Source organism: Heptranchias perlo, chromosome 10 (genome assembly GCF_035084215.1).
Source record: "Heptranchias perlo isolate sHepPer1 chromosome 10, sHepPer1.hap1, whole genome shotgun sequence".
NCBI classification, from domain to species: Eukaryota; Metazoa; Chordata; class Chondrichthyes; order Hexanchiformes; family Hexanchidae; genus Heptranchias; species Heptranchias perlo.
In genome coordinates, this window is record NC_090334.1 from 60938413 (window position 1) to 60955296 (window position 16884).

Consider the following 16884-nt stretch of genomic DNA (forward strand, 5'->3'; position numbering starts at 1 on the left):
ACTTCAAGGCTGAGTCCAATCCTGGACTCAAAGGATTACCAAAAAACTGATAGAGGGAGAAAATAGAACATGAGAGTAAACTAGCAAGAAATATAAAATCAGATTGTAAGAGCTTCTACAAGTATTTAAAAAGGGAGAGAGTAGTGAAAGTAAACGTGGGTCCCTTAGAGGCAGAGATAAGAGAAATTATAAAGGGGAATAAGGAAATGGCAGAGACGTTAAACAAATATTTTGTATCTGTCTTCACAGTAGAAGACACAAAAAACATACCAGGAACCAAGGGTCTAATGAGAGTGAGGAACTTAAAGTAATTAAGATTAGTAAAGAAGAAGTATTGGAGAAATTAATGGGACTAAAAGCCAACAAATCCCCTGGACCTGAGGCCTACGTCCTAGGGTTCCAAAAGAGGCGGCTGCAGAGATTGTGGATTCATTGGTTGTGATCTTCCAAAATTCCCTAGAATCTAGAACAGTCCCAGCGGACTGAAAGGCAGCAAATGTAACACCGCTATTCAAGAAAGGAGAGAAAGAGAAAAAAGGGAACTATAGGCCAGTTAGCCTGACATCAGTCGTCGGGAAAATGCTGGAATCTATTATTAAGAACGTGGTAACGGGACATTTTGAAAATCATAATATGGTTGGGCAGAGTCAACATGGTTTTATGAAAGGGAAATCGTGTTTGACAAATCTATTAGAGTTTTTTGAGGCTGTAACTAGCAGGGTAGGTAAAAGGGAGCCCGTGGATGGTAGTATATTTGAATTTTCAAAAGACATTCGATAAGGTGCCACACAAAAGATTGTTACACAAGATAAGGGCTCATGGGATTGGGGGAAATATATTAGCATAGATTGAGGATTGGAGGAAGTATATTAGCATAGATTGAGGATTGGTTAACGGACAGAAAACAGAGAGTAGGATAAACGGGTTATTTTCAGGTTGGCAGGCTATAACTAGTGGGGTGCCGCAAGTATCGGTGCTTGGGCCTCAGCTATTTACAATCTATATCAATGACTTAGATGAAGGGACCGAGTGTAATGTATCCAAGTTTGCTGATGATACAAAGCTAGGTGGGAAAGTAAGCTGTGAAGAGGATACAAAGGGCTCGCTATTAGCAAGGTGGCGGGTTCTCAGCGGGGGGTCGTCTGAATCAGTCTGCTCCGCACGCAATTGCAGGCTAATTGAAGCCACTTACCTTTGCTTCCGGGTTTCCCACTGGTTAACTGCGCGGCGGGCGGACTGCGCATGCGCAGCAAGGTCTGTCAGCTGGAGGAGCCCTATTTAAAGGGGCAGTCCACCAATGCTCCTCCTGCAGCAAACAACCAATGCTGAACCATGGAGCAGGCCAGAGGGAAGGCTGCCTCAAGATTTTCAGACTCCTCACTCCAGCTGCTGCTGGATGGGGTGAGGAAGAGGAGAGAAATCTTTTTCCCGTCTGATGGGAGGAAGTGCCCTCCCTCCACCACGAAGAAGGCCTGGCTGGAGGTGGCCGAGGAGGTCACCAGCAGCGGCAATGTGCCACGAACCTGGGTGCAGTGCAGGAAGAGATTTAATGACCTAACCAGGTCAGGCAAAGTGAGTATAATTACGCATTCTCCCACACTCCGTCTTGTACATCACCTCCACCACCACACAAACCCTTCTGCACTGCCACCACAACGCTCTCGCATCACTCCTCACATCCACTCAACTAACATCCTCACCTTGCCTGCACGTACTCACCATCCCTGTCCCCATTGGAACACTACCACGCATCCCAATCCTCATACAATATCATGGCTATGTTGCACACGCACCCTCCCATGCATCTCCCACACGCTCAACCCCACCCACACCAATGCATGCAGCGGCTCACCATGCAACCATCACTCAATCACGCCTCTGCGTTTTGCCTTGATAGGAGAAGAGATGCCAGTACGCCCGGGAGAGGGCACGGACCGGAGGGGGCCCGCCACACCAAGTGGTCCTAACGGACACGGAGCAGCAGGCATTGGACATCAGCCGCACGCTGGAGTGCCTGCGTATGGCTGATGCCGAGGCTGGGATTGCACAAGCGGCCGGTGACAGAAAGCTAACACTCAGCACTCGTGATAACGAATGATCTTAGCATCACTTGGCATCTGCAACATCTCAACATCTGTCCACATGCCTAATATTGCTTTCTGTTCTCTTGCAGGCCCATCTGCGACCGTGGAGGGTCCATCTTCACATCTGAGCCATGCATCCACCAGCGCAGATACATACTCCTCGATGGGTCCCCGTCCTCACTTAGTTGGGCTTGCGCATGGTGAGTCACCACGCACATGTGAGCACGAGCAGACCCTGGTGGCAGGGGCAGCCGTGGAGAGTCCGCGTCGGTGGGAGCACTCTTCTCCAGGCTCTGCTCAGCTGGACCCAGATGCTGAACCCTGGGGGCCAGCCATGAAAAGGAGAGTCATCGAGGGCCAGCAGCACATTGCCGAGGTACTGGAACAGGTGCCATGCGTACTCTCCACAATCGCACAGAGGATGGAGGAGTCCAACTCCTGCATGAGGGGAATGGTGGCACAGGTACAGGAGGGTATCTCCGAGATAGTGTCGCAGGGACGTGAAGACATCTCTGAGATAGTATCGCGGGTAGGTGCGGGAATGTCTGCGATGGAGGAAAGGCTAGCCTCGCTCGAGCGTCAAGCATGGCTCAACAATGAGTCCATTCAGGCCCTCACAACAGCCGTTCGGATTCAGAGTGAGCAACATTCTGCTGCTTTGAACAGGCTGACAGGTACTTTACAGGTGGCCTTCCAAGGCCTCACACAAGTCCTCCAAACTACCGTCCAGCAGGGTGGAAGGAGTGATGTGGGCCTGGGCCAGGAGAGGGATGATTGTGAAGGGGGACATGGAAGTGGGGATGCCACTCAAAGAGCTCCCACGTCTCACCCGTTGCCCCCCTCTCAACCTGTACCTGCAATGCTGCCCCCTGTCCAGGTGGCCGAGTCTGCCCCTGCACAGGTGCAGGTGGAGCAGTCTTTGGAGGGGCCCTCAGGGGCACCCAAACCCAGAGGGCATCAGCCCAAAGCATCTCATCGGTCAGGGCATGGACAAGAGCAACCTGCCACTACCTCTGCTGAAGCCACAGGGGTAGCACCACGTAGGGGTTCCCGGAAACGTAAGGCAAAGGTTTTGTGAGCACAAAGGGAATGCACAAGGGTGTCTGATGATTTGTCATGTTTTTTATTTATATTTGTTTTGTTTCACATGCACAATAAATCTTATTATTATCACCACTACTGCCATGTCTTGCCCATTCTTGACTGGCTTGTGGAATAGGTCCCTTTCATGGGGTTCACCATGAACACGCACACTTGATGCCACCCATTGTGTCACTGCAGAGTGGGTGTAGGTGTATTTGCAGGACTCTTTTGTGCAGATGACTGAGAGACGTCGGCGATGTCCCTGGTTGCACCCTGGAAGGATGCGGAGGAGAAGTTGTTGAGGGCAGTGGTGACTTTGACAGCGACAGGTAAGAAGATGGTGCTCAGGCCAGCTGGGAGCAGCTCGGCATGAAGGAGGCTGCAGATGTCCATGACTATATGTTGAGTGACTCTGAGCCTCCGTGTGCACTGCTGCTCGGAGAGGTCCAGGAAGCTGAGCCTTGGTCTGTAGACCCTGTGGCGAGGGTAGTGCCTTCTGCGAGGCATCTCTCTCTGCTGTGCAGGTGGATGTGTCACAGCACTCTGTTGTGGAGCTCCACGTGTCAGAGGTGGACGGCATGGCCGGCAAGGCTGGTGATGCTGTTCGCCATCCGAGGAGGTCATGACTTCAGCTACAGCGGCCCCCATCCGGAAGTTTGAGGGGGTCCGCAAGGTAGGTAAATATGTCTGGACACCAGGGTGAGTGTGCAAGTTTATGCATTAGGAGGATTGTTAGGAGGAGGGTGGTGGAGGCCAAACTTTGTCCAAAGTGACAGAGTGGCCTCCTGCAGTGAGTGAGGGTCTCCCCCACCCCCCCCCCCCTCCCCCACAACCTGTCAAATGGACCTTTGCAGCTGATGGCTGCAACACGTCCATTTGAACTGGGAGTGTTTCCCACCCCTCCTAAAATATCAGGTCAATCAGTTCTGTAAACAACCTGAAGTACCTGTTTAAGTAATTTAAGTGGCACCCCGCCGGCTTTAATTGCCAGTGGGAGTCTCATATGCGGGGGCTGCGCGCGCATGTCAGCTCGTCACTGGGGAACCTGGAAGTGGGCGGGTTGGAGCCGGGCTCCAGACCCACCCCGGGAATCCCGGATTTTCACAGCCCCCCTGCCATGAACGCACCTGATCGCGGGTGCGAAAATCAAGCCCAAAGAGTCTGCAAAGGGATATAAACAGGTTAAGTGAGTGGGCAAGAAGCTGGCAGATGGAGTATAATGTGGGGAAATGTGAGGTTATTCACTTTGGTAGGAAGAACAGAAAAACATAATATTTTTTAAAATAGTGCGTAGCTATTAAATGTGGGTGTCCTTGTACACGAAGCACAGACAGTTAAATGCAGGTACAGCAAGCAATTAGGAAGGCAAATGGTATGTTGGCCTTTATTGCAAGGGGGTTGGAGTACAAAAGTAAGGAGGTCTTGCTGCAATTGTATAGGGCTTTGGTGAGGCCTCACCTGGAGAACTATGTACAGTTTTGGTCCCCTTACCTAAGGAAGGATAAACTTGCCTTGGAGGCGGTGCAGCGAAGGTTCACTAGATTGATTCCTGAGATGAGAGGATTGTCCTATGAGGAGAGATTGTAGAATGGGCCTATACTTTCTGGAGTTTAGAAGAATGAGAGGTGATCTCAATGAAACATATAAGATTCTGAGAGGGCTTGACAGGGTAGAGGCTGAGAAACTGTTTCCCCTGGCTGGAGAGTCTAGAACTAGGGGCACCAGGGACCCAGGATAAGGGGTCGGCCATTTACGACTGAGATGGGGAGGAATTTCTCCACTCAGCGGGTTGTGAATCTTTGGAATTCTCTACCCCAGAGGGCTGTGGATGCTCAGTCATTGAGTATATTCAAGGCTGAGATCGATAGATTTTTGCACTCTAGGGGAATCAAAGGGTATGGGGATCGCGTGGGAAAGTGGAGTTGAGGTCGAAGATCAGCCATGATCTTATTGAATGCTCACAGCAGGCTCGAGGGACCGTATGGCCTACTCCTGCTCCAGTTTCTTAAGTTCTAATGTTTAACTGCTGTCCACACTTTAGCAGGGGCTGCTGAATAATGGTGAGGAGTGGGAAACCTGACCAATTTTTTTTTGCTCTCTTTTTCTAACCCCTATTGTAGCACCTCTAACATCACCCTGGCTTAGATCAGCCAATTTATCACAGATCAGGGATTGATCCTGGTAGCTTCTTGGTTGAAATGCAAGTTATTGTATGACTAAGGCACTCATTAGACAATTTGCTTGACCCATGGAAGAAGCTACCTACTTCAAAAGCTGGAGCACAGTTTCAGTATTCAAAAAGGGTTAACAAACTCACTCTATAAGTGAAATCTTAAATGAGCCATTAATCATTTTCATAGTCGTTATCAAGGTACACAATATAATTCAAATTTCCACCCACACATCAGTCTACAACATAATTCTAAGTCTGGCAGGTTAGTATTTAACTGTAGTGTTGAGTGCCTGGCATGTAAATAGCAGTTTAGCATGAAAGGGAAAATATCATCAGTCTTTTGGGGACCTAGAATGGTATGAAAACATTTGAAGAGATTACTTTATGGGGTGATGTATAATTTCACTCCTACACTGTTCTTATTTCACATAGGTGAAAATTCAGAGTGTCAGTGATCGTATGATGTTCCAGCATTATATTAAAGACGTGTTTTGCATTCTGCCCATGGCTACAAACCCAGCGAATAAACAGAATCAGACATGCCAACCAGCTGCATTTTACATGGACATTTGTGTTAGTCAGCTGCGCCCGTGGCAGCACACTCACCTCTGAGTCAGAAGGTTCAAACCCCACTCCACAGATTTGAGCATATAATCTAGGCTGACACTACAGTGCAGTAGTGAGGGAGTGGTGCACTGTCAGAGGTGCTGTCCTTCGATTGAGACATTAAACCGAGGCTCTGCGTGCGCTCTTAGGATTACATTAAAGATCCTGTGGCATTATTGCAAGAAGAGCAGGGAGTTCTCCTGGTGTCCTGGTTAACATTTATCCCTCAACCGACATCACTAAAACAGATTAGTGTTGTTGGGACCTTGATGTGTACAAATTGTCTGCCACATTTCCCTACATTACAACAGTGACTATACTTCAAAAGCGCTCCATTGCTTATAAAGTACTCTGAGGGTGTGAAAGGCACCATATTAAATGCAAGTTCTTTCTTTTTTTTGCAGATGACAATCAACCGGCATTCAGGCTTCCTGTACTTTATGGAGGTTGCCCCATGAGTTGAATTGTAATGATTCCACTCCACTCCCTCACTGCCATTCTCGGCTCCTACCTTAAACTTCTGTTGCTTTAGTTAGGGATTGAACTTTGCTGCATGCTGAAGGAAACAAATCTGGTGCCTATATTGAGTTATAAAATAAATATTGACACCTGGGGAGTTGAATTCCTGTTCTGGTAATAGACTGTGGGCTTAGAAATTCCTAACTGTAGCATGCAGCATTTTTCTATTCACTAGGGCAGCAGCAACAAGCAGGAGCCAGGAGTGGTGGTGAGGGGCAAATTGGGGCAGAAGAAAGCCAGAGTGAACTGGGGGGAAAGAGAAGTGTGCCAGAGTGAACTGGGTGGTGGGGGAGGGGGAAGAGAAGAAGAATGCCAGTGTGACTCTTGGGGGGGCAGTGGAGGGGGGGTGGGGAGAAGATAATGTCTTCGGCCTCAGAGAGACATCTTAGTGGGGACCTTTTGAAGGTATATAAGCTAATTAGAAAAAGTAAAGAATTACTCCCAGATATGATGGGCCTGATATTAGGAGGGAGGCGGGTTGCCAGCGGGGGGTCAACTGGGCAGTAAAATCGGTGGGTTCCCCATGCGATCGTAAGTAAATTGAAGCCACTTACCTTGGCTTCCAGGTTTCGCGCTGGAAAGCAGCGCAGCGGGCGGACTGCGCACCCGCATCATAGGCTGTCAGCTGGAGGTGCCCTAATTAAAGGGGCAGTCCTCCACTGACTGATGCTGCAGAAAACAGGCAAAATTACAGCATGGAGCAGTCCAGAGGGAAGGCTGCTCCCAGGTTTAATGATGCCTCACTCCAGGTCCTACTGGATGAGGAGGAGGGGGAGGACAGAGATCTTCTCACCGGCGGACGGGAGGAAGTGGCCTGCCTCTGCCACCACGAAGGCCTGGCTCGAAGTGGCGGAGGAGGTCACCAGCACCACCAACATATTACGCAACTGCATACAGTGCAGGAGGCGCTGCAATGACCTAAGTAGGTCAGCCGAAGTGAGTACACTTACTCATTCCCCTACACTCCATCTGCCACATCACCGCCCCCACCCCACATCTCCTTCTGCACTGCCAACACTACTCTATCACATCACTCCTCACACCCACTCAAAGCTCATCCTCATCTTACCTGCACTTACTCACCTCGCCAGTACTCATCCCACCACTACCACTCAACCCAATCCTCATACAATCTCATGGCTCTATCTCATACTCACCCTCTCATGCATCTCTTTCACGGTCAGCCTCACCCCACCTGCCACTACCTGTGCTGCAGCCACAGGGCATGCATTACGTATGTGTAGTAAGAAGCGTAAGGCAAACATGTCGTGAGCATGAAGGGAATGCACAAGGGTGTTTGAGGGTTTGTCATGGTTTTTACTTATATTTGATTTCTGATCAACTCACTTTACATATTATATTGTCACCACTACTGCCACGTCTTGGCCATTCTTGACTGGCTTGTGCAATAATGTCCTTCTCCATGAACACCCTTGATGCCACCCATTGGGTCACCCTACAGTGGGTGTATGTGTAGTTGGATGACTACTTTTTGCAGGTGCCTGTTGTGCAGCACTGTGTTGTGTAGCTCCACGTGGCGGAGGTGGACGGCGTGCCTGGTGAGGCTGGTGATGTTGGTTGTCCTCCAATGGAGTGATGAATGTAGCAATGGAACTCCCCCCACCCCCCGACCCCCATCCTGACGGTGTGAGTGTGAGGGGGTCCACAAAGTAGGTAAATGTGTTTGGACAGCAGAGTTTAGGGTATGATTTAATAATTTAGAGTGTGGAGACAACAGTGTGGCAGGCAAAACTTTGTCTGAGGTGACAGAGTGCCCTGCTGCAATGAATGAGGGTTTACCCCGCACCTGTTAAATGGACCTTTGCAGCTGCCACTGGCTGCTGGCTGCAACACGTCTATTTAAACAGGGAGTGTTTCCCCCAGCATGGGAAACACACTCTGGGTAGTCCAAAATCCGAATCCTCCTAAAATCTCCAACTAATGAGGTCTGTAAACGACCTCAAGTACCCAGATAATGATCTTAAGTGGGATCCCGCCGGCTTTGATTGCCGTTGGGAGTCCTGCATGTGGGGGCTGCGAGCGCACCGATTCGCGTCATTGGGGAACCCAGAAGTGGGCAGGTTGGAGCCGGGCTCTGGACCCGCTCCGGGAATCCCCAATTTTAGGAGCCGCCACCCCCCCCCCCCCCCCCCCCCGCCACGAACGCACCCGCTCGGCCATCCGAAAATTGACCCTGATAAGTAAGTAGCAGAAGAGGGCACAAGTTCAAAGTTGTGAAGGGGAAGTTTGGGATGTTCTTTACGCACAGGTGGTCAACAGCTGGAACCGGTTACCAGGATGGATTGTTGAGACCAGGATATTGGTTTCATTTAATTTCATGTGGGTAGCTTCCACCCGGTTGTCCACCAGCAGCAAAGGCGGAAAATCACCCCTTGGATCTCTTTGAATGGTTTCTCTTCCCATGTCTGCCTGATCACCTCTGGTGTAACCCAAGAGTCAATCCTTGATCCCTTCCACTTCATCTAACCACACAGACTGGCTTTCCATATGTATGCTGATGATATCCAGCTCTCCCTCTCCTCCAGCTCCACTGATGTTAAAGCTGTTGTTACACTCCCCTGCTGCCTCTCTGACAGTAATACATGGATGAGCCAACCCCTAGTGCAAGTGAACGTCAGATGAACACAAGTTTAGGCTCAACTGTGATGTTCTCCATGGTTAAATCGCTTGCCGACTCTCACCATGAGGAATGGCCATTTCTCTCAGGTTTCCAGCATGAATGGAAAGAAAAACGGAAATAATTATATTTGTAAAAAGAGAAATACAAAATGATTTTCTTTTAAAATTTCTGATCCAGGAGTCATCCTAAGCCAATCTACCCATAACTAAAATATTAATTAATTTTTAAAAAAATCTTCTAACGCAACACAATCTTTTAATGTGAATTTGAGACCACGCATCTTTAACATTTGATTCTCTGAAATGTTGCATGTTTTTTAAAAATTCATATTTTAGTGGCACAATACTTTGTGCCCTCAAGAACTGTGTGCCAGGGACTGATGGGACAAGAGTTATTGCACATGACTCCCTATGACTTCTTGATAATTGCTTTGTCATCATTGGGAGATGTCAATTAGAGGCTAGACACTCCTGTGCAGGGAGTATGTCTGGTCCACTGTTAAGTACTTTCAGCCAGCTGGCTTAAGAGACAGCAGAAGGCTAGAAGCAGGTGACATGCTTCTCCATTCAGAGAATGATGTATTGCAAAGAGGCAGGAGGAAGAAGCTATTGAGGGGAGGGAGCAAATAAAGGGGCAGGGAGAGATAACTTGATTCTCCATTAATTACCTTTACTTTTGTTCTCCCTGCAGTCACACCAGAGGCCATTGGGTTCTTGTCAGCAGTTGGGGTCTTTGTTGTCTTGCTGGCTGTTCTCTTCCTCTTCATCAACAAAAAACTGTGTTTCGAAAAAATTGGTGGACTCCCATGTCTTGAACTGAAGCGAAAAAAGAAGCGGGTACGGGAAAAAGCTGGAATCCACAAGGGCCTTGGTGAGTTTCTTCCACATTAATATGATGGTGAATGTTTGTGGGGTCTCCTTTTAGGATATGTTTGAACAATGCATTTCATAGTGGTACATTTTTAAAAAGCAGGAAAAAGAATTCAGATCAAACTCTGTATCTTTTTGTTTATTTGTGTATCTGTTTAGGTTTAACCTGGGGAAATGACTGAATGTGATTGCCTGAGGGAACTGAATCAATATTAGTTAGTAACCCTAATCACTTCAGCACTTGTCTCATTTCAACTGCATAGAACAGAATCCCATAAACCATCAGGCTCGCCCATGCCTCAAACCCATTTCCCACAACGATGGCATTGTTATTGAAACAGAACTGTGAAAAATCTAGCCAAAGCAGCATGTTAAAATTAATAATTATTTATAAAACAAATTAATGGTTTGACTTTTAAAAATGGGTACTGATGATAAAGTTTTTTATGGAAAAATGCCAAGCTGTAATATCCTCTCCTGTCTATAAGTTAGAAATGATTCCTGATGATACCAGCAGATGAACACTTTAAGATTCCTAAGTCTGCTATTTTAACCAAGGCATTTAAAATAAATGGGTTAACGTCTCTGTTAAGATAGCTGTTAAGACAGTGGACAGAGTGATATCATATGAAGATGTTCAATGTTTGTCTCTAATATGTGTATTCGAGCCACCGAGGCCCTAATTAAGGAAGTCTGAAAAGGTAATTAGGGAATGGAACATTCAGCCATAATAAGACTTTCTAATGGAAGACTTTCTATAGCATGCCTGATCTGCACTTCATGTAATGTTATGAAGGAGTTTAAAATAAGCAATTCATATCTGTCGTTGATTTATTTTACACTTTGGCCCCATAAATTGCATGAAAGAATTAACATTTAACTGCTGCAGTGTTTTATTTTAAACCGTATTCACTGATTTGTTTTTGTATTCAGTTATGACAAATGTGCTTAGCCACAAAGCAGCAGCTCCTAAATATTGATCAATTTTTTGTTGTCTAATTTATTGTTAATTAAATGATTTTTGTGTCATTTTAGAACAAGCTGCACTATGACAAGCCCTTGAACACTCGTCTAAGTTTTTGCCTGCAGCACTGGTGCACAATAACATCAGCAGTACAATAATGTGAATTTAGTGATGCAGAAAAATTGCACTCTCATATTTCTGTGCTCTTATGAGGTGGTGCCAGGGCAGGGTAATCATACTAATTCACCAGCTCAACCACTGCCAAGTTCAAATGTTTTTTTAAAGTTGTCACATGGCCTTGAGATCAACACTGCTGTGAGCCCAATCGAGTCGGCATACTACTGTAGTTATGTTGCCAATCTGAGTATTTAATCAAACAAAAAATATACCAGAAAATCCAGTGTACAAATTGCACCTGTCTATATAGCAGGCCGCACCTTATTTTATAGTTGCTTGATTTCTTTTCACCCAGTTCTCTTCTTTTTCTGCCCCTCCCTTCCTGCAGATGGTGACTCATACTCATAGTTATGTTTCCATGGTTGCTGGCCGATCTCATAAAATTTGATCACCCTACAATTCTGGCCACTTTCATGTGTAAACCTAACGTCATAGAAGAATGATAGAAATCACAGCGCAAAAGGAGACCATTCTGCCCATTGTGGTGTGGCCTGCTATATAGACAGGTGCAATTTGTACACTGGACTTTCTGGTATATTTTTTGTTTGATTAAATACTCAGATGGTGCTAGCTCTTCAACTGAAGTTGACTGATCCATTTTCACTTTATATTCTTCCTTTTCAAATAGTTATCTGATTCTGTTTTAAATGATTTTATAGACTCTGCCTCAATAATCACTTGTGGTGAAGCATTCCATGTTCTAATAGCTGTTTCAAGAAAAAAAATCTTCTAAATTGCCCCCATTGTTCAAGTGATAATCCCTGTTACCATTCACCAACCAATGGAAACAATCTTACACTACTTACTCTCTCAAAACCTTTCTTAATTTTGAAAACTTTTAGATCCTCCTTTAACCTTCTCTGTTCCAAGAGAAAAGCTCCAATTTTTGAGTCTTCATAACTATAACGTCTCATTCCTGCTCTCATTCTAGTGAATCTTCACTGTATTTTTCCATGCCTTCACTATCTTTTCTATAATGGGGTGCCCAGAGCTGTTTGTAGTACCTCCTGCCTTGGCCTAACTAACGTAGAATTACAGCATGACTTCTTGCTTTTGTAGTCAATGGCTGTATATAGGAAACCCAAAGCACGAGTGTCAGCAGACAATTTAACTGTGGGGACATCACAGCTGAACCAGATCCTGTCCTTGCTCAACTGCCACACATACACACACACACACACACACACACACACACAGTCCAGTAGCGGTTACCAGATAACGATCAGAAGTGGAAACCCCGGTTGAATTTTGCCTTCTCCCAGGCTAGCGGCACCAATGGCCGTTTACAGCCGGCACACAGTACTCGTGCTGCGGACGGTCCATTATCAGTGTAAAGAAGACAAACTTCTGGTTTTCAAAGGCGTTCAGGGCCTAACATTTTGTGAGTCCTGAAAACTGCCATTAGAGGTATGGAAAATGCTGGCTTGTTTCCTGCTGGATCCTCCAACAGACCCAATAGAGACTGGTACGCACTGCCAAAGAAAACACAAACTGTAAGTGTGTGGATGAACACTGCTTTCCTGGCACTCCATTGACAGCATGAAAACACTCTGAGGCCATTGATGTGTTTGTACTGCCATGGTGACTAAGATCATGCAATAGATCAACTTAGGACATCCCTGCTCATATGACTCAGGACTGTACCATTGGTACACAAAATGGGGCACATTATAATTCCTGTTTTAGGAAAAATACACTTGCACCTGAATTTCATTGTTCACATTTTATTTTAAATAATTCAATCTTTTGAATCCCACAAAATCACAAATCTTGCAGCACAAGAAATTTGACTCCTTTTTAAAAAAACTGTTGGAATAAAACTCCTTGCTTGATTTTTAAGTTTAAAACAGAAAATCACAGGAGAAGGAATAAAATAGGAAATGAAAAAGGAACAAAACTCCTGACTCTATTCTATTCAATGTTTTCCTGATGAAGTGCTATGAAACGGCAGATTGAAATCTTTGCTGACATGCTTCATTCCTGCTCTGAGTACAGTGGTCTGTTCTCTGCACTGGTGTACCACTTGTTCTCCAATCTTCCTAGGAATAAAGAGTTGCATGAAAGTATTGACATGCAAGCTGGATTTTCTGTACTTAAAAACCTGAGGGCAACAATTTCCTTCAGCTTTGTTTAAAGTAACCCCCACCAACTCTTACAACTGGGAAGCTAATGACCTCTTGGCCTTCCTCTACCATGTCAGGCTGTTCCTTCCAGAGCACATTTGTGATTCTCACCATACCAATAATTAATTTAAATGACATTAACATTCATGCAGTATTGCCCACCTCTGCTCATGCCATCAAATTAACTGAATTTTTAATGTCACAACTAAAAGTTGTGCTTCACACCAGGGGAGCAGAAACACAAACCATTTTAAGTTCTGTTCTGTGGTAGGATTTGGAGAGCAAATGGGCAATACGCGACTTGAAATCTTTGGATAATAACTGCAGGTAAGTCTATCCCTACATCTGTACATGAAGATAGTCCCATGGCTATTGCATAAAAACAAAAACCAATCAGAATCTCCACTGACCCTGCAGTACCTGGACTCAATACCTTCAAAGCCCCTTTCACCAGGTTTGTGCCTATAATATGCTAAAGGGATTTGATTTTTTAGCCCAGATAATATAACCTAAGGGGAGCATGTACTTCTTGCTTTTGTTCACTGTTGTGGCCCTGAGGATTGAAATGTAGGGTTGGATGAACATTGTAAATACTAACCATTTCTCCTGATTACTGGTACTAATGCTCAAATAATGCTTTTTAAGAGGCCTTGGTCAATAGCAGTATAACTGTATAGAATTAAGTGTGCAAATGGTTCTTTGGAATTCACTCAGGTATATTTTAATAAGTGTAAAATAAGAGTATAAATTTTGTGGGATTTGCATTTTATTCCACAGGATCTGAGAGGACTAGGACGGTCATTTTTTTTCTTTTATGATTGGGGTAGTTATCCCTCAGGTGGTTCCCAGTGCCAGGGTGTCAATTTAGTTCTGGACACGGCCATTATTATTCCTGCTCCCTCCCCACAGTTGCAACGTGTTTCCATAAAAATCAATTTTCTTTCTACTCGTTGCATTGCAATATTCACTGAGAATGACTGGTTATGTCATTCCTTTTCTGTATTCAGTAACAAAGAGGTTTTCTTTTTGACCCTGGACAACTGAACTTCCTTTTGATGCTTGCAACAAATGAATGTATTTTCTATAACTACAGAGCAGGAGCTATACAATACCAGTAATTAAAAGACACTGACAGCACTCCAAAGCTGTTTTTTTTTCAAATCAAAATTGAAACTTCCTTTCTGCTTGTATGTAGGGTTGCCAACTCTGATTGAATGTATTCCTGAAGGTTTCATCACATGACCTCCCACTGCCCCCACGCTCCAGCCATTGGTCGCCCAAAACGTCCATCGTCGTGGTGCGCCTCCTTCCCACACCAACTGGAAAGTGAAAAGACTTCATTACCCAATTGGGTGATTCTTGACTATCAGTCAAACAGCCTTGTTTTCCCACCTCTAATATTTTTACAACTAATAAACAGGAGAGTTCAAAGAAAATGAAGAATAAAAACAATTTTATTTGATGCCCTTCTGATTGTTCTCCTGGGTTGCTTACAACAGTATCATGGAGATCAATTTTCAATTCCTGGAGATTCCACACCAATCTTGGAGGGTTGGTAGCCCTACTTGTATATCATGGGGTAAGATTGTTGCTTCAAATTGTACTTATAGCCACTTACACATCCTGGATCACTATCCTGTTGCAAAGGCAACGTAACTATTTTGTAACTTCAAGTTGTTTATCGTAGCCCATTGACTTGTGCTATGAAATCACTGCAGCAAATTGAATGTTGCAACTGGAATAGTTAGTGCAGTGACACCATGCCGACACAAGTGTGTCCTGTAGTGGTCAAGTTTACCATTGCTGTTCTCCATGTGGTGGACTTGTGATCTTGGCGCTGCTGTCAAAAGGAGGGGCAGGGAAAGGCAGACAATTCTCCACCGAGTGGGAGGTAGGGGAAATTGGAGAGCCAGTTACTCAAGTACATACGTTTGCCTTCATGCATATCCTAGTTACCAGCTCTACAGCAGGATTAACAGAGACCTGTAAAAGGTGGTCGGACTGCTCTCTTAACTGTGGAATGAATATCGGGGTGGGGGTGCAAAGAACCTAAAGACGCCAGTACAGCAGCTGAGTTTGATTGCAATGAAGGCAAATCTACAGGTACCAGAAACTGTAGGCTACGGAATCCACCAGTGCTGGTAGATTAGATGTAGTTTTGTATAGAAAGTATTTCCTTTTTACTACTTTCAGTAGATGAAAGACAACCATAAACTGCAGGGATTTTCGAAAGTTACAAAGTTGCATTTTTCTAGCACATATATGCAATGTTATATATAAAATGTGTTTGGGAACAAGAAATAATGAAAATACTGTTCATGTAGAAAGTGGCCTCTCATCACACACATTGCTCATAACTATAGCATTCTCTCTGAACAAAGATTAATAACATACCCCTAGATTGAAAAATGAAGATGAAATTAGTACATTGTGAAATTGGTTCTTTTATCACAGATGGCTAAGGGATACTTCAGCTTCTTCATAAGGTTAGGAATGACTAGCCATTTCAAACGATGGAGAGTCTGTGTAATCATATTCACTGCCCCATCCTTATGGAAGGTATTGTCCATGAACTAAGTTTTTAACAATTATTGAAATAATGAAAAGTTTCAGAAAATAAATTGTCCTCTTCATTCTCTTGGGGAAGCTGATTTATTTTTTAAGTGGAAGACTCTATACAAAAAATGGGTGTCACTTCATATCACCGAGTAACAGAACCCAGCATTATTCTCAAAATATGCTAACATTTCATAGCCATAACTGAGGTTGCCACTGTTCTTGGCATCTGATTACTGATCTGGCAATAAAATGATTTGTGATTAAGAGCATTGATATTCATTCCCAGTTCTCTTGAGAAATTACAACCACTTCTCAAATAAAATAGGGTTGATGACAAGTTTGGGATCTGCTGTTTGGCCTCTGCTGATTACCCCATTATCACTCACTGTTCGGGCCCATATGTAACACATACACGGTACTGGAGAGCTTCCACCACCTGTGGAACTGTAACCAGAAAAAGTCACCAGAAAATCAGGAGCAAGGGGCAGAAAATAAGAAGGAAATTTTTGGGGGACAAATAAAATAAATGATTGTCTTCTCTACACAAAGACTCTCTGTAAAGAATTTAAAAGTTAGGGTTGTTTCTGCGACTTGCTTTTCCCCAATTTAAAATACAACAGTTTGGATTTATGTTACGACTTTTAACAAAGAAAAACGTCCCAAGGCGCTTCACGGAGATTATTAGCAGGGGTGACCAAATGGTCAAAGAGGTGGGTTTTGAAAAGGGTTTTCGTGGAGGAGAGGGAGGTGGATAGACAGAGGGTTTTATGAAGGGAATTCTGAAATGGAGGCAAGGCAGCTGAAGGCACAGCCATATATATAAATGGTGGGGCAAAGGGAGGTAGCGTTGTTTTGTTGATTTAGAATGACTTTGCCATCCCCTTTTGTAGGCTATTCCTTGGTTAGCAGAGCAGGCAGGATAACAGACTAATTTATGAAACCACTGGATGGGTGGAGGGGTGGGGGGGAAATGAACTTCACGCCTGCTCAACACCTCTCCCCCTCCAATATCTAACAGCTGTGCTAAGATCTGGAGTCAGTGTTCTAATTCTTGTGATGAGTTGAGCCGGCTGCCTTGTGTTAGAA

General features: G+C 44.9%; 1 protein-coding gene across 1 annotated transcript in view; it reads left to right on the forward strand.

Moving 5' to 3' along the window:
• The window catches only part of syt16 (synaptotagmin XVI), a 155873-nt gene that overhangs the window by 93039 nt on the left and 45950 nt on the right, over positions 1-16884 (forward strand). Inside the window, exon 2 of the mRNA XM_067991915.1 lies at positions 9797-9976. Coding sequence (XP_067848016.1) covers positions 9797-9976 — 180 coding nt within the window. The remainder of the gene's footprint in view (positions 1-9796; positions 9977-16884) is intronic.